The sequence below is a fragment of the Microchirus variegatus genome (assembly GCF_963457635.1).
Source record: "Microchirus variegatus genome assembly, chromosome: 15".
NCBI classification, from domain to species: Eukaryota; Metazoa; Chordata; class Actinopteri; order Pleuronectiformes; family Soleidae; genus Microchirus; species Microchirus variegatus.
The window spans coordinates 9,833,950-9,859,226 of record NC_139816.1 but is presented as its reverse complement, the minus strand read 5'-3'; the positions used below and the strand labels follow the sequence as shown (position 1 = coordinate 9,859,226).

Here is a 25,277-nt window from a genome sequence, read left to right as displayed (position 1 = left end):
TTCATTGCTTTAACCCAAACAAATTGCATTAAGTACCGATTAGCACCAGTCGACAAATTGTTACACAGCCATCTGCATTTTGATGGCAGGATGAGGGTTGTAGTCGCAGATCTCAAAGTCTTCCGCGCGGAAGTCGTCGATGCTCTCCACTTTTCTCAGGATCTTCAGCTTGGGGAAGGGTCGTATCTCTCTCTGCAGCTGCAAGTGGAGACGACAGAGGAGCTCGTGACAGTTTCAAATCAGGTAGGAAATGGAGAGAGAGATTTAAAATAACAATAATAATAATGGTTTTCACTTGCTCACCTGTACTTTGAGAGGTTCAATGTGGTTGATGTAGATGTGAGCGTCTCCCAGGGTGTGAACAAAATCACCAGGCTGAAAGGAGAGAAAAATCACAGTGATATTAAATTAATGAAATGTGATTGTATAATGTGTCTGCCACTTAATCTGGCATGGAAACCGACGTTACCGATCACTTCCCAAACCAAAGTCTTTGCCATTTGAATACCTTTTTGTTAGGGTTTTCTTCTGCGACACAAACTTTTTAAATGACGCAGCAGTAGACCAGGAGCTCCTGTGTCCCTGTGAGCTAAAAATAACTACTCTCTATGGACTTTGGTGTGTGAGACTTGTATTGAAGATGTCATAAACTTGTCTTACCTTGAGTCCTGTGATGTGGGCGATCATGTACGTGAGCAGTGCATAGCTGGCGATATTGAAAGGCACTCCCAGGCCCATATCACCGGAGCGCTGGTACAGCTGACACGATAACTCGCCGTCGCATACGTAGAACTGACAGAGGGCGTGACAGGGCGGCAGAGCCATGGCGGGCAGGTCTAGAAAAAAAGAAGAGCATATGTTCATTTAGATTTTTACTCCTCATCCAAGCAGGATTTGGGAGAGTTCTACTCCCGTCTGTAATGAATAAATGGTTAAATATCTGCGGTACCTTTGGGGTTCCAAGCACACATGATGATCCGTCTGTCTTCTGGATTGTTTTTGATGGTGTCGATGACTTTCTGCAGCTGGTCAACACCTTGTCCTGTGTAATCTGTTGAAGAAAGGATCAAAAATAAGGTTCAAGAAATACCCAATAATGTCAAGCTAATGGAAGCAAACAAACAAAAAGTATGATTCTTGGTGCTACTCTGGTACCTGCGTGCATGTTTGTGTATTCTGCGCCAAAGTGCCTCCACTGGAAACCGTACACAGGTCCCAGGTCGCCCTCTTCTCTGTCCGTCAACCCCAGGTTGTCCAGGAACGCCCGAGACCCATTGGCGTCCCATATCTTCACCCCTTTCTCTGACAGCTCTTTGGCATTTGTTGATCCCTTTTGAACAAAAACAAACACTTTATACAAGTCATTTTGGCTGTGTGCTAACAAGGTTAAATATCTAACCAATCACACTGGGAACTGACAACAAGTAAAGCAGTTTGTGAATTGCTTCTCACCTTAACAAACCACAGCAGCTCCTCGAGGATCGCTTTCCAGAACACTTTCTTGGTTGTCAGCAATGGAAATTGATCTAAGACAAAAGAAAAAAGGATATTTTACATTACTGATTGTATCCAATGGTGCAAAGCAACTAAATGTCCCAAAAAACAATTAAAAAAAAGTCTGACCAAGACATGCAAGAGAATTTTTTAACAGCTGAAAATGAACTCGTCTCTGACCCCTGGTGGACAAAGTGGTGACTTAGTTTCTTTGCAATTTTTGTTGCTCATCCTTGACCTACAAAACAGAAATAAACATTCTTGTTTCATCCATTCAGCTACTTTAAAAAATGACTACAACTTTCCATATACACTTTTTTGCAAGTTTATATTGGGTATTTTGCACATTTCAAAAGAGGCCACTCTGCTTAACTTACTGTTAATGCTTTAAAGTGGCAATTCAGGTTTGTAGAAATGTCACTGTGAAACACTCCTGAGGCTTGTGGACACAAGGAAATACTTTTTTTTTTTATTGTTTGTCTGCTGTTAACCACTTTATTCACGTTTTCTGACTGGAAACTGATGTTTGTTAGCAACTCTTTCTACCGTGCAAGTCCATGAAGAAAATATGTGTTTTAGCTTGTGTGGGGCAGACACATGAGCTGCTCATCTACTGCTGCCAGTTTGATGGAAGCTTGTGTCACTTGGGTAAAGCCGAATGAAGGATTTCAAACACAGAAGCAATAATATAAACACAGTTAAACTTACTCATGAAGGCATCAGTGGTGCAACAACTCCTGTATTCTCTGGTGTAAAAGGGCAGATAATCTCTATGGACTGTGGTATTATAATAATAATAATAATAATAATAATAATAATGATAATGATAATTAAAAGGTCCGGTGTGTTAAAAGTATGTGATATAATTTTAATTTGACAAAAAAAATTATGACAGTTATAATGTTCATACAATAATGCATGTAGAAACCTATATACATATAATGTATTCTACAACTGTGAACCGCATAGACCAGGCTGTTCCCCGCCTTTTGCTCCAAGTAAACTACGATTGGCGCCAACGGACGCTGAATGAATGAATGAATGAATGAATGAATGAATGAATGAATGAATAAAAGAATGAATGAATGAACTGCAGAGTTTAAAGTCAAAACAAGCTCACCTCGCAGACTATATCTGGCCTGAGCCCCGAATACAGAGACGACTCCAGTCCCGGTTCGGTCCCCTTTAGTGCGGCCGTGTTGCAGAATGTGTTGGGCCAGGTCCAGGTACCCGCGTTCATCACAGGAAATACCCGGCGTTCTGGTCTCTACACGGGGACACTGCTCCGTCCTCTGACCGCTCGCCTCTGCTTGGACGTCTGAACTGGCGGGCATTTTGTGCTATAAAGTCTAAAAAAGACCACTTCACCGTGAAAGAACCAGCTCTTAAGTTTCCCGCTAGGAACGCCCCTCAAGGACGAATAGCCAATGAGTTTCTTGTTGTCGTTTTGGAACAGCCAATGGGATGAGAAGGCGGAGGCGGGACTTAGAGGGTGGACCAATGAAATCCCGCCTTTCAGTATTTCAGGAAAGCTGAGTGAGTCAAAACAAATCATTGCAGAAGGCGCGAAAAGACAACGTTAACAACCGTTTAAATGTAAGTATTTCAGACACTTTTCACTCGTATAGAGATAAATATATAACAGTGATTCGTTTTTCCTCACCTCTGTGTCGTTTTCTTACCCATATTGTTTGCACAAAGATTTAACGTGTTTATTGTCATGTGTACGTCAAGAAAACAAAAGTCAAAAGAAATAGATAACAAAAAACATCTGATACATACAATGTAATATAAGTGTAACAGTAAAATGTGCAACTTAACGTGCAAATTATTTACAAATGTGAAATGTACACGCAACATGATTGGGTATCCACAGAAGAAAAATAAATATGAAAACACAGAATTTGATTTGGCATTAAAATTAATGATTTTATTTCTATTCTTTATATTTTTATTTATTATATGATCAAAGATTAACGCAATATGTCACATTAAAGACATAGAACTTACAAGTCTTAAAAACACCCACAGTCCTCATTCTTTATGATTCTCTTAAATTTGCTGATTAATATGAGTGAAACTAATTTGACATATTGACGGTTTGTACATTCTCATGTTATTCCAAATGTCACTACCTGGAGGTATTGCACCATCACCTCGAGTAGATTACTTTTCCAGTAATATTCTAACAGGTTTTGAACAATATTTCTGTTTCGTATTTACCTATTTGACCATATTTTCTTACGTTATCTTAAACTCTGTGGCTGCTGAAAAGTGTCAACTAAAGTTTGCCCACTTTACAGGTGACGCACAATCCACAAATGGACCCAGTTTTCCGAATTCCCCTTGAGGAAAAGGTCAACATGAGGCCACTACGGTAATAATCATGACTACATTCAGTATTTACAGGCCCAAAAACCTTGGTCTAAAAAGCAGGGGGTGTCACAAAGCAGCACATACAGGCCTGTTGTCACATGTATCTGTGTTTCTTAATAATTTGGGGCATTCAGAAGCACTACAATCTAATTTAAAATCATCATATGTAGGCTAATTTAGGCAAATATTGAACATAAATTGACTTAATAAAAGATTTCACATCAACATAAGATATTCATGTGATAAAACTATCCCTACTTTCCTGAGAGATAATAAAGTAATACATCAATAAAATATACTACATGAATATAACAAAAAACGACAGGACTGTGTTTCGTTCAGCATTGATTTTCTTTTGGAGGCCATTTCCTGCAGCAAGAGATTCATAAATCATACTTTGTTGTTGCCAAATACAAACGCCTTCTTCTAACAATAAAAGTTAGACGGTTTAGTGTATCAAATTTGTTTTTAAACAGACCCAATCCTCACTTTACAGCCTGTCCGTGCTTTAGTGGAGAAGAATCAGCAGCAAAACAAAACTCTGAAGAGGCAGAGAGTACAGACTGTTCTGCTATAGAGCCTCATAATACTATTTATAAATTATTTTTCTAAAAATGCTATTTATTACCACACCACTAGAGGGCGCCATTTATCCACAAATGAATGTCAGGTCAACAAACGTTATTAAAGCAAACTAATATGATGACCTTTATTTAATAATTAAAGCTACTTTATTAACATATATTTCCTTGATTACACAAGTATTAGAACTACAACACAGTACAGTGTGTATATATATATATATATATACACTGTATATACATAAAAAAGAAGAAGCTAAAACTGGAATATTTGAGTACATGTACACTGTATTCACTGAATATAATGCATTTATTCAGACAAATTAAATGAAACACATTAAGTAAAATTAGATTAAATTGTAAAAATAATTAACAATGTTAAATGTTTGACAAAATGAAGAGATTTTAACTAAAGTGAATCATTAAAAATACAAGACGTCCATTGTGCCGTGACTGAAAGGAGCAGGAAAGAATAAGAACTATACCCTTTTCTTTACATTATGCTTTTAACAGACCCTACAAAGGTATATATGTCAATTAAAAAAATGAATTAAGTAAGGAAAAATGCTTAAATGACATAAAATTAGCACAATACGTAGTTCAGTTCTCTTGTTTTGAATGAAAACACGACTATCATTGCTTATGTGTACTGCATATATACAATATCCCACACATATTGGGATATTACAAGTACGCTGTAATATTTGAACATTATTTGATGCAGCACATGGAGAAATACCTTCTTAAAAGCTTTATGTTAAACACCAGATGGCGATAATTAGCATTCAGGTCACAACAGGAGAAGAAGGAAATCATTCAAGGAAATCTGTTGGTTTTTCACCACAAATCATGCATATATTTATTTAGATTTTGGATGCATGTATGTGAGAAGTTAAAATGAGTCGTCTGCAGTATCTTAAGTATATGTTTGCCGCTTTATCTCACTGTCAAACAGCCTTTTCTGACCGACTACTGGAGTTTGTGTAACCACTTATTCTCTCACACCAAAGTCCATAGAGAAAATCGACAGTTTTGCACCACAGCTTGCTTGAGTTGTTAATCCACCGCTGCCTTCATCGGTCATTTTTTAAAATTTATTTTATGATTTTCTGTGTTTGAAATAATTCATTCAGATTTGCCTAACTGACACTAACTTCATAAATCAGGCAGCAGTCGACCTGCAGCTCCTGTATCCCCTGTGCGTTATAAACACTGATTTTCTATATGGACTTTGGTGGGGGGGGGAGTGAGTGGTTTACAAACCTCAGTTTTCAGCAGCTAAATGTAATCTATAGATGAGATAAAGAAGGAAATAAACTCCTACAACAATGTAGTCTTGTGTCTTATGCTGATTTTTTGCCAGTAGGGGGAGGTGTTGACTATGTGTCACGACCTCATCACCAACAGATAAACTTATGATGATCTTTTTTCTTATTATACTGGGAAAATATAATTTAATGAGCCATTATAGAAGGTTTTTTTTTTACAAATATAATCTAAACCATCCCTCATATACATCCACAGTGTCTAAAAAAAACAATTTTTTTTCTTTTTTGCATCTCCCTCCACACGATCTGAGTCGTCTCGGCTCTTATCGTGATATCTCAATATGGCAGCATGCGTGGTGAATGTGGAATTCCCGTGTTCTCCCTCAATCCTCTGTTAATCTGAGCCCGCTGCTGAAAAGCCTTGACCCTGCAAATGAGGTCCCAGCCTTTTGGATGGAGGAGCAGCAGCGGGAGTCTGGCTCTAAGATACCTGACCCTCAGCTGCTTTTTATCAGCTCTCTCCGTGCACGCTCCGTCTCCAAGGCCTTACAACCGGCCCGCTGCTCCAATTATAGCCGACAGTAAAATAACAGTTTTGAAGCCTTTAGGAAAACAAGTAATTAGTCGCTTTATCATCTCAGGCTGCTCTGGAATCTAATATGCGGTGCACTGGGTTAAATTCATGCTATTAGGTCAAGGCTTGGGGTTTGAAGGCTCAGTTATCCAAAGACGGAAGAAAAACAGATAGAGCTCAGAGAAATGTGGAGCTGTGTGTGTGTGTGTGTTGTTGTTTTTTCTGTAAATCAGGGGGTTTGAAGTGAGCTGGGGGTGTAAACAGATTAACATGGTGTAACCCGGCGACATTAACCTGTGCACCGTGGAGACACGACAGGCATCAGTGTGGGCTGTGTATGTTCCCCATTAGTCTGGGAGGATGCAGCCGTTTACTGCCTTTGATCAGTGATGTGCATCTGCAGGCTCTGCAGAGATTACGGACACAGTCGCTGTTGGGATTATCTGGTCACTGGTACAACTCAAGTCTACTTCTGAGAGTCTTGGCTTAAAAACACTCCATAACGGTCTAAGTAAAACACATTCGATTATGTTACAAATAAAGGATTACAATCCTAATTTATTTCTCCTTTTCTTCAATCAAGTCATTACTCTTCACTGAGGAGGTTGTTTTTTTCTGTTAGCAGCAGGATTCAAAAAGGAAAAGACACATTCTGGCAAAAAAAAAAAAAAAAATATCTGGGAATGTGAGTTATGGCCCATGGAAGAAAATGGTTTTTTTTCTGGTGACTCAGACACAGATCAGATCCAGGACTTTCTTTAAAACAGCACTTCTTAACCCTATAAGGTCAAGGACTTTTAGACATGTTTACCTCATTTAAGGTTTGGCTAATCTTAAGAAACTGAGCAGTGTTGGAAGGAAGTTTAGATTAGATTTTATAGCATCTACAGGACTAAATAATCTCTGGTCCAAGCCATAAGCAATCCAAGTCTCTGCATGGAGCATTTCATTATCTTTCATTGTTTGTGCATGACGATAACAGTGAGTCTTTTGCACATTCTACATCATTTTCAGACAAAATTTCAGTCATATTTTACTCTTAAACCATTTTTGTGAATATATTTATTTGACTTACGTTGTAGTGTCATTTTTACCTATGCTAATATTTAATGAGAATATAATCATGTATAACAGATTAATTTCTTTCACTGTGAGTCACTATCATGGTTACTATAAATGCATTTTAACCGTATTCATCTTTTAGTTTTGTGCCATTTTGAAGACAACGTTTAAATCAATACAAGTTTGATTTAAAGTTTGATCCACTTTATTATATAAAAGAACATGCCAGGCAGCAACAACAGCTGCAACTGTGTAGAATTCTTAATCTTAATTTTCTATTTTGAACCTGATACAGTGCTATACACACATGCTGTATTATTATAAGTGTCCATTATCTACAATAGTGCATATGTCAGGCTCTGTACATCATGTTTAAAATAACTTGAAAACATAGAGAGTTTTACAGTGTATTTACTATAATATGAGGTTACCGTGTTGTTGTTTTAAGCCATAAAAATCCTCTACCGCATGTTTAAAATATTATTACATATTTCATAGAGGCATAAATACCCTGAAGGAATGTCACATGAAAAAAAAAAAAAAGAAGAAAAAGAGATATTTTTCCAAGGAAATGAGACGTGTGAAAAAAACAACACAGGAACTGCACAGAAAAGTCGCTGTGTCGCTGCTGCTGCCTCCACCTCCACCTCCACCTCTCTCCAAACCTTTGAAATTAACTTTAATGAGAACCAGGTTTTACACCCGGGGGACACGATTGCCATCAACCCCCAGTAACTTAATCTCATCTCCGGCTGTATTTCTGCAGGACGTCCCGGACTCTGCCGTGCAGAGTGGGCCGGAGCATCCTCCCTGTGTTCAGGCAGGAGACACAGCAGGAGGTGACAGGGACAGGGATGTCTGTCTGTCTGCACAGGACTGACTGGAACACCAGTAGTGGGGGTGCGTAAAGCTAAAAAATGTGTTTGAGAGGAGGGAGACACTAGGGATGATGACTTTAAGCCGTCAAAATAAAAGTATTTTTACTTAAAGGGAAGCATTGACCTGAATATGAGGTGCAACGGTCACTTAAAAAAAGTACTTAAATACATTTAATTATGTTTATTTCTGGCTGATACTTTAATTCATAACCTCTCAAGAACAGCAGCACTTAAAGTATTTCCTGGAAGTAAAGCTAATACCAGATTGAGTAGTAATCTTCTGCATTCAAGTTTTGACTGATTTGTCCATTTAGGCCACTGTAACATGTTGGCACAAGATGGCGACCTCTGTAAAGCAAGGCCCATTCACTAAAGTATAAATAAAATGGTTATTCCAAGGCTACAAAGCACACGTGTTTTATTTTACAGTCAATTTCACTCTTACATAAGTTCTGCTGATAAACTTTAAAAGTGCACATAACTTTTTAAATACACAGTAAATTTTGGAATATTGAACTGTAAATGTTGTAAATAGTGTTTAATGTTAAATAAATGTTGTTTTAACACTGTTGACTTCCTGTAAAACATTTGAAAACTAAATACTTTGAAAAAAAGTATTTAATTTTGAAAGGGCAACGCCGGAAGTGCAGTGTGGCCCTCCTGTGTAACTTGACACGCTCTGCTCAGCTTCTCCTTCCCTCAGCGCAAAACTTCAACATCACTTCTTCTTCTTCTTTCTCTTCTTCTTCTTCTTCAGCTGCAGTGAGACACCGCAGAGAGAACATGGGACTTTAAAACATGAAGAAACACTTGTAGCTTCATTATTTGTCTTGGTCGTAAGTCTGCGCGCGCGTTTGGTTCTCCGTGGAACAAGTTCACGCCTTTGCACTGGATGCTGAGATGCGCACAAAGTGACTGGGCTCCTCATCTCTTCTACGGTCCTCAACGAGTTTATACAACGCCATGAAAGGTGAGTAACGTGCGTGCAACAGTCACCAGTTACGTGCACGTTTATTTTTAAAAGTTTGTTTACTCTTTATTTCGACATAAACGTGATTGACTCTGTGCGTAATTGTTGTGGTGATGCGCTGCGTGTCCACATCTGGATGACATTACAGCCCTGTGGCGCACAAGTTGTGAAAGACTCAGTGAGGTTTTTTTTTTTGTTGTTTTGTTTTTTCTGTTGTGTTTTGCTGTTAAGAAATAAAACTCAAACTCACTTGTTTTCCACAACTAAGTCAAAAGTGTAAAAGAGTGGAAACTGCCACATAAATAACGTTAAATAAAGGAGAGATGCAGCTTCCAAAAGGCAGGAAACAAAAGAGGATGATGACGGTGAACACCACCTGTACTTTGCTCACACTCCATCGACATTTTAAACCAAATTTCATTCACCAACACTTCTGAAGTGATAGTTTAAAGTTATATGTGGACTGTGTCGCGTGAGCCATGTGCTGGAAACCAGTTTGACACAGATGCTCACTATGAAGCCAGATTTTAGCCACTAAACAAAAGATTCACCTTAAATAACACAATACACTCACTTAAAGGATGTTTGCCACTTGAATTAACTTTGTGTGACTTTATAATAGTATATAAACTTTTCTTTTTTTGTTCAGCTTTACCTAAATGACACAAACTTAAAACTTTGGTGTTCTCATATGTCAGTTTCCAGTCAGAGAAGGCGACATAAAAACAGCAGAAATATTCTTATAATATCATAGACTTACACCAGGCATTCATTTCAGTGGCTGAAATCTGTGCGTTTCTTTGTGTCACACTAAGAATTCAAACTTCAGAAAAGGCTGTGTAGGATTTAAAATATTCTAGCATGTATAATATTTCACAATACCTGCCTGGTGGCAGTTTTAAAAGCCTAAACGTCATGAATCTGACGCACAATAATAAAAACACAGGGATTAAAAAAAAAAAAAAAAAAAGGGGGCCAATGGCTCTTTGTGTACCATCTGAGCGCCCACCAACAAACACACACACACGCAGCTCTGCCTCCCATGACCCCCCCCCCATCCATCCATCCATCCATCCATCCATCCCCTCCTCTCATTTTCAGTCCCATCTGTTTGACATTAGCAGTGATGTTCTCTGTGCTCTGCTCCAGTCTTCAGCGTAGTGTAACCGAGTGTAATTAGGGTTTACTGTCAACAACCCAGAGAAACCGCAGCCTGTGGCTTTTACAGTTCTTTAGACCTCCTATCCGCACACACACACACACACACACACACACACACACACACACACACACACACAGAGAGAGAGAGTCCATGCTTCACTCTGCCTACAACAGAAAACATTGTATTCCATGGTGACACATTGTGATCTTTTTTTTTGTTTCTTCTTTCTGTTTCATTTTGTTTGTGGACGTCTATACACTGCACTGTTCCCCACCGCCCCCCCCTCCCCCCTTCTCCTCCACACCCCCCACTGCAATTGCGTGCCTATGACCTATTTCTGTCATATGTTTCTGATTATGTCACACACAGACGACTTTGCAGACGAGGAGGAAGTACAGTCTTTTGGATACAAGAGGTTCGGTGAGTGAAAGAAACCTTTTATTTTCTTACCCCCCCCTTCTTCTGAAAGTGTGGAGCTCGGATGATAAAAAAAAAAGTTTTATTGCCGCGAAAATTAAATGCTAATTAAAAGGTGCTAAGTGTGTGGGTGGGTGGGAATATGAAAGGTAATTAAATCCTCAAATAAACACTTTCTTTTTCTTATGAGAGGACACCTGTGCTTATATTTAGCTCCAAAAATGGACGTAGTCAATGTATGGATCGCAAAAGTGAAGCTAATGTGGAAATGTCTGAAACCTGTGTTCTCTTCAATGACCATTGGGGGGCGACACTTGTTGTGTAATGAACCTTTGTTTCACTTTATTATTAACGTTTTCCTGTGGACTTTCCTGCTCTCAAGTGCTCATTTTAGGTCTATAATGTCCCATGATAATATATTTCGTACGTTTAAGGTCATTTTTATGCATTTACAAATAAGCAGGATGTGATTTTTTTTTTTTTCAATGCGATTAACAGAATAAATTATAAGGACCAGGGAAAATAATAAACATGGTAAGTAACTCGGTATCGAGCAATGATACCTTTTTACTTGGATACAGTCAGCACTTAAGAAGAGGCTTGGTTCTAGAGAGTAAACTGGGTAAACTGGGGGTTTTAAGAATAAAACAAACTAGAACAAACTTTAGACATCTAAACTAATTTTGATTCATCCCTTTTAAATTGTACACTTCATGAAGGAACATTATATTGTATTGAATGGTAAAAAAAAAATGTAAATGTACAGAAGGCTGCTAATTCCCGACGTTCAAAGTAGTATGACATCTTTCTTGCTCTCAATGCCACTCATCCAAAAATGGCCTCTTCTGGTTAAAACCAGATTGACACTTCCTTATCCATCACTTGTGGTTTTTGTGAGTGTGTGTGAGGTCCAGCGACTGCTGACAGACAGGAGCGCATTGGATCCAGACAATTGAGAAAAACCTCTTCCCTCTCTTATCCACTTAAACAGAGACACTTTAAAACAAAAACGCTGACTCGCACAATCGATGTGGACAACCCCCAAAAAATGTGGAATTAGTCAAACTTAAAAAATGGTCCTCCTCGTGCTGCTTATCTGATTGTTTTTGCAGCAACACACACACACACACACACACGTGTATTTGGTTTGTTCGCTGTAGCTTCGAGCAGCCACGAACTCAGGCCATCTGGAGCGTCAGCAGCGGTTGTTTTTTTATTTGTTTTGTTTTTTTTTAAGTTTTCCCAGCTGACTTGTACGTTGTTAGTGAACCAAACAAGACCACAATGATAAGGCTTGAAAAAGCTTAAAGGGGACGTTCATGTAAATGAAAAAAAAAACATTTTCCCACTACCTCATGTGATATCTTGTCACACGGTTTGAACTTTATTTTCCATTCTCACATTGTGCTTCTGCTTAAAGAGAAAGTTGTAGTCAAAGTTCCCAGCGGCGACACATGGAAGAACGAAGTTTAAACACTTAAAATACTCGCCTTATAAAATCTCCACCAAAGCTTTCATCCTGCGGAGACATGAGATCCACTTGTCAACTGATGTCTTGTGTTGTAAGTGAGTGTGAGTGTAGTTCAGTCTGAGCACAGGTTTTCAAATGCAGAAATCACAAAGTAATGTATATGAACTCACTGATAAAGGAAGCAGTGGATAAACTTTACATTTTGCAGTACATGCAGGAGCCACTGTCCTGCATGTTCAGGACCCTGGTGTAAGGGAACCAGCAGAGGAAAAACAATCAAACATCAAACATGTTCTTAGTTCTTAAGATACCGCAGACTGAACACAAACCGCAAAAGTGGCGTTGCGGTCCCACTTTTTATTTCGCGTTTAGCAGAGCGTCTTTGGGTGGAAATCTGCATGCACACGGTGACGCTAAAGTGTGTGAAATGTGATGTAGTATGCATGCCAGGTGGCTAGGTGGCACTGTGAAGCACTGCCATACAACAACACCAGGAACGCGCGCATGCGTTGAAACTTCCCTCTACTTTTCTCTAGTAGCGCGAAATAGCCCACAGTCGAAAACCAAAACATTAACTTGGCTTACTTGCTGAAATGACTCCTGGATAGATATCAGAGCAGCTGATAAGGCAACTTGAATGTCCCACTGATGGATATAATCCGACATGTTTGTTGTTGTTTGGCTGTACTGCACATGGATCTGACGTCAACGCGTACGGGAGGATAGCCAGCGTGAGCAGCTCAGAGCTCACTTTTGCGTTTTCAACCCTTTAGACAGGAACACGACATGGGATCGTTTTTTTTCGCGTTTTTAAGCCCCCAAAACGCAGTCGGCGTCTAAACGAAAGGCACGTCTGATAAAATATTTTGTCAGTTTCACCCCGGGAGCGTTGTATTGTGTAAAGCCAGCCTAAAACATGCAGGACAATGGCTCCTCAGGACCAGGAGTGAGAAACCCTGGTGTAAGGGAACCAGCAGAAGAAAACATCAAACATGTTTTTTAAGATACCGCAGACTTAGCAGGTGAGGATTTTATTGGATGAGCCTTTTGTGAAGTGGCTTAAATCACTTTTTCTCAGCACTGAGTTTACGTGTAGTATCTTGGCATCAGTCTGGACACTGTGCAGAAGATAAAAAACACGACCGCAACATGTGTTTCCAGATAAAGTGTCTGCAGACTTCACTGTCAACAAAAGTCACGCATTTCATGCCAAAGAAAGAGCGTTCCCATGACTGATACTTTATGTAAATGCCTTTGTATAATTTGGTGGAACTGACCCTTTTAAAATTAGCATCTCTGACCCGTGTTGTCTTTCTTTCAACTCCAGTACGGTCCATGCCTTTGCTCACGTCTCTTGCGACGCGTCTTAAAAACTACAGTTTTAGTCACTCATGTTTTAAGAATTAAGAGCATGATGTTTGAAGTTTGTTGTGCAGTTGCTGGGCTGCATTTGTCTATTTTGGTGGGAAGGAAAAAAAAGGTGGCGGGCGAAGGTTAAACACCGTGTCACACAAACACGTCATTATTATTCTCCTTGGAGACAAATCTCTTGCTCCGTTACTTTTCTGTTGTTTCAACATTGATCAATGCTGCAGACCCGTGCATAGACGCAGTCCGTGTGTGCGGAGTGGACTTCGGGGCTCGCGGACGACACCGTTTGACCCCGGGCACCAAGAGAGACGAAGTCTCGCTGTGTAAAAAACACAATCTCTTTCATCCGAGTCACACAAGTAGAGGCATCCTGTTTGTCTTTCTCTGCGAGCGCGTGTGCGAGTCCCCCGCGCATGGATTAGATTAGAGAGAACAGCGGGGGCCAAATCCACCTCACTTTTAACTTTTTACTCAAATGAACTCTTGACTCTTGGAGAGAGCTGCTGAACTCTGAGCAGAGTTGTTGCCGTGGTCCTCGCGGGGACACGGCAGCTGTTTGGAGGGGTCGGCTCCATGGGTCTGCCTCATCCCTCCAGAGGCTTCATTGTGCAACAGAGCTTCGCGTTCAGGCAAAACCGTCGCAAACCCCTTTATTTCTCCCACTATTAGCGCGGTAATCTTTGTGCTTGCGGGGGAGATTCCTCTCGGAATATTTCACTTTAATCCATTGCTATTTCCCCGCGGGACAGATAGTGCAAATCTGTGTCTAGTTTATGACAGTGAACTATGATGTAACACTGAAAACACAGAACACTTAATCTCGCTTGTTTTACAAAGTGAACATGGGTGATAAATGACTTCACACAGAATCAGTGCGCTATTATTAAATTAGCAGAGGTTCTGTCTTCACTCTCTTCCACCAATGATGTGTCTTAAGACCCATTTATTCTAAATTGTCATTCCTTTTTTTAACGTCCGTCCGTCCCAAATATACCTCCCTTTTCCTCCTTCCTCCTCTTTTGCATTGGTATGGACATCTACACAATACTTCCTCTAGAGGGCAGTGCCAAGTTGCAGGCTTCAACAAACATGGCAACCATTTATTTCTGTATTTATTTAGCGATTGCAAACTCCTGTCTCCTGGTTTGCTGTACACACTATGGGCTTGGGCTACTGCCCCCATTTGTGAAAGCTAGCCCAAGCAGGGGGCCATGTCCAGTCCTGAATCTATTGAGCGTGGACCACGGTCTACTTGGGAGGTTGTTGCCTCAATTGGCGACCAATGAAGAGCTTATTATATTGTGTTTTTATGGGAAATAGACGGAAAACGCAAGCAGATTTCGAGGTGGTGGAATGAAAGTGGGGAATATGACTCTTCGGTGTTGCAATGAGAGAGATCGACATATTTCCAATATTTCCATTTCGTCCGTCAACGTGAGCAACCTTTTAAATCTCGAGCTAAGTATCGTAGTTTGCCTTAACGGGGGTCACAGATTTAGCATTTCTGGGGTTTGAAATTGAAGTATACTGTTCGAAATAAGGGTTCCAAAAGTGTTCTTCTACAAGGGCTGAGGTTCTACCTGGAACCATTTGTTTTTCAAGGGTTCTTGGAAATCTAATGGTTCTAGTAAGTAACATTTTAAGTATGTTATGTTAAGTAAGTACATTCTTAGAAATAAGGGTTCCAAAAGGGTCCTTCTACAAGGGCTGAGGTTCTACCTGGAACCATTTGTTTTTCAAGGGTTCTTGGAAATCTAATGGTTCTAGTAAGTAACATTTTAAGTATGTTATGTTAAGTAAGTACATTCTTAGAAATAAGGGTTCCAAAAGGGTCCTTCTACAAGGGCTGAGGTTCTACCTGGAACCATTTGCTTCTGAAAAACCCTTTTACCGAAGTAAGTTTTTCAAGGGTTCTTGGTAACACTAATGGTTCCAGTAAGAACCATTTTGATCCAGAGAACCCTTTAAAACCCCTTTCCTGAATAAAGGATTTTAAAAGGTTTCTTGGTGGAACCCTCCAAAAGGATTCCAGGTTAAACCTTCATAAAAAGCTTCTACCTGAAACCAAAAAGGGTTCTCCTATGAGGACAAGCCGAAGAACCGTATATGGTTCTACTTAGCACTTTTATTTCTAAGAGTGAAGGCATGGCTTAAGTTAAGATATTGATGCTGCTTATTGATACCAATATGTATCAATACTTATTGATACCTTCCTATAACTTGATGCTGGGGACGCCTAAATGGAGAGGTGTGTTGTGGGTAACTTCTCACCTCACCAACAGAGGACAAGGACTTCTTTTTTAAACCGCTGTAGTGAACGCTGTAAATCTTTTTTTACACCAAGCTTGTTGACAGCCGTGTGATATCAGCTGTAAATTTCGCTCATTTGGACTGACCTCTGTCGCTGCTGCCTGCCTGACCTTGTCTCAGGGATCATGTAGTACATAAATGAGTAGTTCTTAAAAGTGAAGCCGGTTGAGTCGGTAGCCACACGTGTAATCATGATGAGGTGTTACCTGTAGTAAAGTATCAGTGTTGGCGTCTGGAGGCTGCATAGATGTAGGCGGACTGTCTAAAGCAGTCATACATGTTGTAATAGGAATAAGAAATCAAAAACAGACCACAAGAATTGAGTGTTTTTCGTCTAAAACGGCCCATTTTGTTTCACGACACTGAAAATTAAATGTTCACAAATTGCCTGAAGAGACACAGAGTCTGTGTTCTGTTGTTGATTAAGATCGTATTAGGACTGAGCTGAATTTAGGACGTCTCACTTCTGAGAACATTGTTTTTCAAACGTCTCAACTAGAACTCTTTAGACGTCAGTGCAGTCGCATGATTTTTTATTTTTTTTTAAAGGATAAACACAGTGATCTCTGATCTCAGTTTGTGTTGTACGCTCCAGTGCAGCTGTAATAAAAATCATACACACAGCGTTCATTCAGTTTCTTCACTGCTTTGGCTGTAAATCACAAATACACACACAGGGCCAATTCAGCCTGGCCGCCAGCCATTCTGTAAAGAGTAAGTATCATGTGTGTCATCAACACACATGTACAAATGTAAGAGTAATGGTCATGTCTTTAAAAAGTACCTTTGGGGAGTTTGTCCACAAGTACTGAGTCAGCTTTATACACACACATAGACCCCTTACACTCACCTTAAATTTCACAACTGAATGCTTAACCCGAACCCCAAAACCAAGTTTTAAAGGTGCCATATGTAAGAATGTGGCCAAAAACATTTACTACATTCAAATTCAAAATACCGAGGTCTTTTAGGTTTCGTTTTCTGACGTAACTGTGCAACCCGTGGTTGCTCAGCAGCTGAGACTCTACTGATTGCAATGATTGGTAGACGGCGGTAGGTGGCGCCACATGCCAAAACATGATTTCAAAACATAAACCTGATTTGCAGTAGTAGCTTTATTACATAATGCACCTTTAACCCTCAAAAACCCAATTTAAGGTATGACAGGACATGAGGACCAGCCAAAATGTCCTCACTTTCCCCAAAATGGCCTCACTCTCTATGGTTTATACCAGGGGTGTCAAACTCATTTCCACTGATCAATCAATCAATCAATCAATCTTTATTTATATAGCCCACAGTTTACAAAACATAGTTTGTCTCACGGGACTTCACAGGGTTGGTAACATCCTCTGTCCTTAGACCTTCGACCAGGGTAAGGAAAAACTACCAGGGAAAAAAAAACCCTTGTAAAAGGGAAAAAGGGTAGAAACCTTAGGGAGAACCACAGGTGAGGGATCCACTCCCTGGACGGACAGACGTGCAGTAGATGTTACCCAAAACATACAATACACAATGACAAGAATAAAAAGTGAAAAAAAAATGAAAAAAGTCTTTAAATGCCAGGATCATCTGGATCACTGGGTTTATCACAGCCTGTAGTGAAGACTGTTGTGGTCAGAGACTTGAGGATGACGGAGTCTTCTTTCCTGTCCTGACCTCATGTCGTTCACTGGTGTCAGCAGAACTGTAAGAGATTAAAATCAGTTAGAGATGTGCTATATGTAGATTTATGTGCTACATCTCATGGGGGTACATCAGGTAAGTGGTGAGGGATGAAAAATCAAGGACGGGGTAGAGAAAGTGCGGCTCGTGCAAAGTCTGTGTGCTCATTCTAAGTGCATGATGGGAAATTCCCCCAGCAGTCTAAGCCTATGGCAGCATAAGATAGACTATTCTAATCAGGACTACCTGATCTAGCTTCGACTATAGGCTATGTTAAAAAGGTAGGTTTTCAGTCTCACCTTAAAGGCAGAGACCGAGTCAGACTGTCTGACTGAAAGCGGAAGTTGGTTCCACAGGAGAGGAGCCTGGTAGCTAAATGTTCTACCACCGATTCTACTTCTAGTTATTTTAGGAATAACCAGTAGACCTGAGTTCAAGGAGCGCAGCGGTCTATTCGGCTGATATAAAGTGATTAAGTCACAAATGTAAGAAGGTGCCTGATTGTTCAGGGCCTTGTATGTAAGTAAAAGTATTTTAAAATCGATTCTACTTTTCACTGGGAGCCAGTGAAGAGAAGCCAGGACAGGAGTTATATGGTCACGTCGTCTGGTTCGAGTCAGTATCCGTGCTGCTGCGTTCTGGACCAGTTGAAGGCTTCTCAGGGACTTACTAGGACATCCAGACAGTAAGGAGTTACAGTAATCCAGCCTAGAGGTTATAAAGGCGTGGATAAGTTTCTCAGAGTCTTGTCTTGATATAATATTTCTAATTGTCTTGATGTTGCGAAGGTGGAAGAAGGCTGTTCTACATATATGCTTAATATGTTCATCCAGCGATAAATCCTGGTCAAACAGGACTCCTAGGTTCCTTACTGTAGTGCAAGGGACTGGAGTGTTACTGCCTAGGTTTAGAGCTCCAAGTGCTGCTCTTATATCTTTTGGCCCAAGGACCATGACCTCAGTTTTTTCTGTGTTAAGCATCAGAAAATTACGAGTCATCCACGTCTGTATGTCTATGAGACAATCCTGGAGTTTAATAGATGGGTTTGGGTCGTCCGGTCGTGCAGATACATATAGCTGAGTGTCATCTGCATAACAATGAAAATCTATGTTGTGTTTCCTGATAATGTTGCCTAATGGCAGCATGTACAGGGTAAAAAGAATAGGTCCAAGCACAGAACCCTGAGGAACTCCGTAGTTAACCTTAGTGAGTATGGAGGATTCCTCGTTTACACTAACAAACTGAAATCTGTCCGATAAATAGGACTTGAACCAGACAAGTGCCGATCCTCTAATCCCAACGTCTTGTTCTAGTCTATGTAACAGGATCTCATGATCTATAGTATCAAATGCTGCACTGAGATCCAACAGAACCAGTATAGAAGCCAGTCCTTTTTCAGAGGCCATAAGAATATCATCTTTTACTCTAAGTAGTGCAGTCTCTGTACTGTGGTGGGTTCTAAACCCAGACTGGAACTTTTCAAAAACATTATTGCTACACAGGTGATTACACAACTGTGTGGCTGCAGCTTTTTCTAAAATCTTTGAAATAAAAGGAAGGTTTGAGATCGGTCTATAGTTACTCAGAATGCTACTGTCGAGAGAAGGCTTTTTAAGTAATGGCTTAATTACTGCCATCTTAAAGGCCTTTGGGACACAGCCGCTCAGTAAAGACATATTTATTTGATCTAGTAAAATATTTCCAACTTGTGGTAGAGCCTCTCTAAGGAGTCTAGCTGGTATAGGGTCCAACTGACATGTAGTTAGTTTAGAGGAGGAGACCAGTGAGGTCAGCTCCCGGAGGCTTATAGGAATAAAATGATTCAATACATGTAAAGCTGGAGCCGCAGTTAAGTCTAGGCTCGCTGTACTAAACTGGTTGGTAATTCTATCTCTGATCGTTTCTATCTTATCGTTAAAAAATGTTATAAAGTCATTACTACTCAGCGATCGAGGGATCGATGGATTCGTTGTATCATGGCTCTCTGTCAGCCTGGCTACAGTGCTGAAAAGGAACCTGGGGTTGCTCTTATTTTTCTCTATTAACTCTGAGTAATAAGAAGTTCTTGCATGTCTAAGAGCTTTTTTATATATATCAAAACTGTTCTTCCACAAGACATAGTGACTGTCATTATGTGTGGAACGCCACGTTCTTTCTAACTTCCGTGTACTGAGCTTTAACGCTCGAGTTTGGGCTGTGTACCACGGGGCAGACTTGTCCCGGGTGATAACCTTTCTCTTAAGAGGAGCAACAGTGTTTAGAACTGTTTGCAAGGTTAAATTTGTGTTATCCACTATTCCATTAAGTTCCGTGGGAGAGATGTTTCTATAGTCATCCTCTGTGATAAAACATGGCTGGAGGGCAGACGAGAGCTGTTCAGTGAATTTTTCAACTGAACTGTCGGATAAACAGCGACTGTAATAATGCTGCTGTTTAGGATCAGTAACATTAGTAAGTACAACCTCGAATGAGATCAGACAATGGTCCGATATCAAAGGATTCTCATCAAATACTACCAAGTTACGTATGTCAATACCATACGTCAAGATAAGGTCAAGTGTGTGTCCATAACGATGTGTTGGTTTGTTAACCTGCTGCTTGAAGCCAATTGATTCAAGCAAAGCTTTAAAAGACGAGCCAAGACTATTATTGGCTACGTCCACATGAATATTAAAATCACCTACTATGATGATTTTATCTGAACAGAGAACTAAATCAGATAAAAAATCTGCAAAATCACTTAAGGGCCACATCAGCATAATGGTTACCCTCAAAGGGCCAGATGTAACTGTCATACAGAATAAATGTAACCAAATATGAAGTAAAATAAAGGTAACTACTCTGTAACATATTGCTAAATAACTTTCTGCATTTATTACTTATTCAATTTCACTCGTCGCATGATGCATATACAATGATACACTGCGATCTAGTGGCAGGATGCCGTGACTTTGCAGGTAACGCAATCGCCATGCATTGTGGGAAATGTAGTTTATGGTCAACGCACACCTTAAAGCAGCATAGACCTATTTTAACACAGATTTTTAAGACCAATTAATTAATCACTTGAGGGCCACATAAAATGACGAGGCGGGCCACATCTGGCCCCCGGGCCTTGAGTTTGACACATGTGGTTCACACGTTTTTAGGACGCAAACACATATTTTAGATAGATTGAACCGTTTCTCGTTCTGTATATTACACAACGGTCACAACTGAAAACCAAGTATACATCATGTATATTTATTTACAGCATAACACACATAGGGGGCACATTTTCCACTCCCTTGTATACAAGTGGAAATACACACACACACACACACATTGAGAGAGCGAGAGAGAGAGTTCATATGGTAATCCCATCTCTCTTTCTGTCGGAGTTGAAGTCAGGACAGAATTGCTTCCACAGTGCTCTGGGTTGAAATGTATTTATTTTCCTGTGGGGGGTTGACAAAAAAGAAGGCCATCAGAATAATAACAGAACCTACCTGAGCTTTGGCTGAACTTTTACAAGCGCTGGTATAACAATCGGATCTCTAGCGCTGAAAAAGAAATGCCCTTGGCTCGATTTGAACCCACGAGTCAATAAAAACCTTGTCACTGCAGAGTCTGCGTTGCGTCTTTGTTAAAAAAGAAAAATACGTCGTAAGTTACGAGCACATTACGCGCGGACAAAATTTAACAACATATGTCAGGAGTAAAAAAAAAAAAATGAAAACACGGTTTATAGTGACTTCATATACAGGAAGAACTGGCGCCATCCAACAGTGCTGATCTGTACTAAAAGTGAAATACACAAGCTTTTACTAAGTCCAGGCAGTGGCATGAATGGTCCAAAAATAATATAGAGTCTCCATTTATATATATATATATATATATATATATATATATATATAAAAAAGAAAGTCCCACGGGGAAAGATTATGATAAGAGGAGCAGTTTCAGCTGTCACACAGCGTGAAATATGTCTTCACTAATTTGGCGAGGCTCATGCAGGAAGTTATAAAACATGAAATGATTAGATTGAAAGTTCCCCCATCCTGCTGTAAAAGGAAGGAGACAAAAGTTAGATAAATGACAAGAGTCCCAATGTTCTGCGCTGTCAACGATGTTTGCGTGACAGTAGTTACGACTCTTTAATGATTCATCGGGGGTTAAGAAAGTAAAGATTTGGGTGTGGGTCTGTGATAGAGCTGCAACTTTTTTTTTTTTTAAACGTTGAAATGACGATGTTCTCCAATGTCAACGAAGAAAATTTAAGAAGCTAAACCAATCAGAAATCTTGTTTTAATAATGAAAAACGCTTCAAACTGATTAATCGATCATCAAAACTAATCAATCAAATCAAAAAATCGATTCACATAGGAATCGCGATTCTAATCATCCACGATTCCGATTTTAGTTTTTTGAAGTTTGAACTGGCAGAAAAAGGCAGCTAGTCTAAGCTTTTATTTATGCTTTTTAAGTTATTTTTTGTACAGTAAGTAAGTTTTTATTTGTTTTGAATGAATAAATGTTAACTTTTTGTCTTAAGTTTGCCTTTGTGTGATCACATTATCACATTATCTTATACAAACTGTGTTGTTTTGATGCCATAATTTGCCTTAACACACTATGCATTGTATCAATTTTTGAATCGAGAATCGACTGAATCGAATCGGCTGAATTGAGAATCGATTTTGAATCGAATCGTGACCCTAAGACTCGGAATCGAAATCGAATTGTGAGCCACCCAAAGATTCACATCCTCAGTTTCAGCTCTAGCCTGTGATGAAACAAAGGAGACCTGGTTGCTCGGTGCAGCAGCTCCACATGGGATCTCCACAGATCTCTGGGTCTCACTCACTCTCTCTGCCGCTGTTCCCACACATGTGGGGATTTTTTTTTCAAGAGGACGGCCTCAGGAGGTTTTTGTGGCCAACGTGGAACCCAGAGTGCACTGATCTATTTCCTGCATTTGTTATGGTTTCTCCAGCAAGGCCCTGAAACGCTCCTGAAGCCGAGCACAGAGCTCGGGATGGAACCAGCTGTGTCAGCAGCACCGTCGGGGCTTGGTCTGCTCCGCTGGGTTTTCTTCTGGTCTCATAGGCACTGTTATCTGGGAGGGGGGGTCATAATGGCACCTCACGCACCACCTCATCCGTCCTGGTTAAAACGTGGTCGTGTTAACATTACTAGCCAACGCCTGTCAGGCACTGACACAGTACATGCTGTCATGAGAGGGATGTTGCGGAATGTTGGCCAAAAGTGTCTGATGAGGACTTTTATGCACTCTGTTGTGGGTTCTTTGGACTGTTGTGTTTTTTCCTAAAAAATGTCCTTAAAAACTATGTGGCAGGTCTTCACTTTTGTAGAACGTACAAAGATTTCTTTACTGACTGCATACCAGTGGCCTTTTTGATTTAACAGCAGGCCTTGCACAAAGGCATTTCATACATTTTTGGTTGCACGTCGTCTTCTTTTTTTTTTTTTCCTTCTTTCATTCGCATTTCTGAAAACGTTTTTTTTTCCATGATACAGCTCTAGCTCTGCTCGGCGCGTCGCTTTCCACGTCGTACAGCACCTCCTCGATGTAGCACGGCTGCACGAAACTGCTGTGACGTCACTTTATACGCGACACAGTAGGGGGGTGTCTGTCCCACTTGATTCAAACGGTCAGCTCGTCAATAAGCTCTGCTAAAGCCTGACAATGACCACGATTTATTTGAATCGGGTGTGTTGGAGCAGGGAAAACACCTAAAACATGCAGGATAGTGGCTCCCCAGGACCAGGAGTGAGAAACCCCGCTTTATATGATGCCAAACAAACGCTAATGTTGCTCCATACCCGCTGGATGCAAAAAAAAAGGTTATCCATACTGACTTGAAAGCACCTTGTGTTTCTCTTCTTCTTTTTGCTGCCCCCAGGTGGCCAAAATCCAGGTACCGTCCTTTAAATGCTTACTTGAAAGCGCCTTTAAACTACAATAAGCGCCCGTAGAAACCCCCAGACGCTGGCGTCGTTAAATGTAAACCTGACCTGAGCAGGTCAACCACCTGCTGCAGAGATGGCAAAGCGCTTACTGAAGTCATCTGCAGAAATGAGACGCACCAGCAGTAAAACGTTTAAACCTTTTTTCTTTGACTTTCAGGGACTCATCTGGTAAAAAAAAAAAAAAAACACAAACTGAAATTGACCTTGTGTTTCAAGACAATCTTTAGTATCGCAGTGGTCTAATGTTTTAGCCCATAATCTTTATAGGAAATCATTTAAAAGTCCTCCTACAAAGACATTGATATATGGGGTTTACCTTGTGGAGGCAATTAGATCAAATTGGGCACCAAGGAAGCATTTTAACAGAGGGAAATCACTTCTTTTTTTCCCCCCCTGCAGCTCCACACCTGTTGCTTGTTCCCTCATTATGGTCGTCCACTATAAAGAGGGCATGTGTGCAGGTGCTCCGTTTGTCTCTGATGACACTCAACAGCTTTGTCCTTTGCTGCAGTTGAGCCCTCAAACACAAACAGCCAAACACGCTTTGACATTCTGAGCCTCCATAGAAAAACAGGGGTGATGTCAATTAGTTGTAATTGGAGAAATGTGGAAAATATGTGCATGGGGTGAATGCAACTCTTTTGAAGTGAATTTTGTGTCACTTTCCGGGAAGGAATGACAACAAAGCTGATGTTGGCTAACCAACTGTAGTGACTTTGCTGGCATGGAAGCTGTGTTGAACCGTTTTCCCCAAAACACAACACAGCGGAGTGCCATCTCATTAAACCAGCATGTCATAAAAAATACCCACACTATGTGCGAGCAAAACTCTGTGTAGAGTTAACGGTGCCATATGTAAGAACGTGGCCAAAACCGGTTACTACATTCAAATTCAAAATACAGAGGTCTTTTAGGTTTAATTTTTTTACGTAACTGGCAACCCGTAGTTACTCGGCAGCTGAGACTCTACTGAATGCAATGATTGGTAGACGGCGGTAGGTGGCGCCACATGCCAAAACATATTGCAAAATATATTTTTTAATGCAAATATTTTGGCTGTACTTTTGTTGTTGGTGAGTTCAGTTTGTTATATGAACATTATTCCTGAGTCTCTGTGACATATTAAGAGGATTTTATGGCCAATTGCTTTAGATTTATTACATAATGCACCTTTAATCTTCATGCTAAAGACAATGCTAACAACTATGTCAAAGCCCAAAGTTTGAATTTAGCTTACTGAAACAGCACTCGGAGCCAAGTGCCCCGAACTCTTTGTCGAATGCCACGTTCAAAAAATTCACATCTACTTACTCTATCGTTCAAAAGTTTGGGGTCACCTATACAATTTTTTTTGTGTTTTCCATTAAAAGTCACACTTTTATTCATCAAAAGAGTTGCGACATGAATAGAACATATAGTCGAGACATTGACAAGATTAGAAATCATGATTTTTATTCAAAATAATAACTTTTCGTCAAAGAACCTGCAAAACCGTTTTCAGCTGTGCTAACATAACTATGCTAACGCGATTAGCAAACACAATGTACCAGCTGTGCTAACATAATTGCACAAGGGTTTTCAAGGGTTTTCCAATCATCTAGCCTTCTTTTTTTTAAAATTATTATTGTTATTATTATTATTATTATTATTATTTATCCAATAGCCTTCTAACACGATTAGCAAACACAATGTACCACTAGAACAC

At 40.1% G+C, this 25,277-nt stretch overlaps 2 protein-coding genes across 2 annotated transcripts in view; one reads left to right on the top strand and one right to left on the bottom strand.

Annotated features, from left to right (window-relative positions):
• Window positions 1–60: 60 nt before the first annotated feature.
• Window positions 61–2,828, bottom strand: tyms (thymidylate synthetase; the record flags this gene model as incomplete). Its single annotated transcript, XM_083901521.1, has 7 exons — window positions 61–198; window positions 304–375; window positions 661–836; window positions 950–1,051; window positions 1,156–1,330; window positions 1,453–1,526; window positions 2,615–2,828. 7 exons carry the CDS (start codon window positions 2,826–2,828, stop codon window positions 61–63), a joined length of 951 nt encoding a protein of 316 aa, XP_083757647.1.
• Window positions 2,829–9,066: 6,238 nt separating this feature from the next.
• LOC310937398 (collectin-12-like) overlaps window positions 9,067–25,277 on the top strand; it is a 43,015-nt gene continuing 26,804 nt past the window's right edge. Inside the window, exons 1-2 of the mRNA XM_083901653.1 lie at window positions 9,067–9,203; window positions 10,735–10,785. Coding sequence (XP_083757779.1) covers window positions 9,197–9,203; window positions 10,735–10,785 — 58 coding nt within the window. The 5' untranslated portion in view covers window positions 9,067–9,196. The remainder of the gene's footprint in view (window positions 9,204–10,734; window positions 10,786–25,277) is intronic.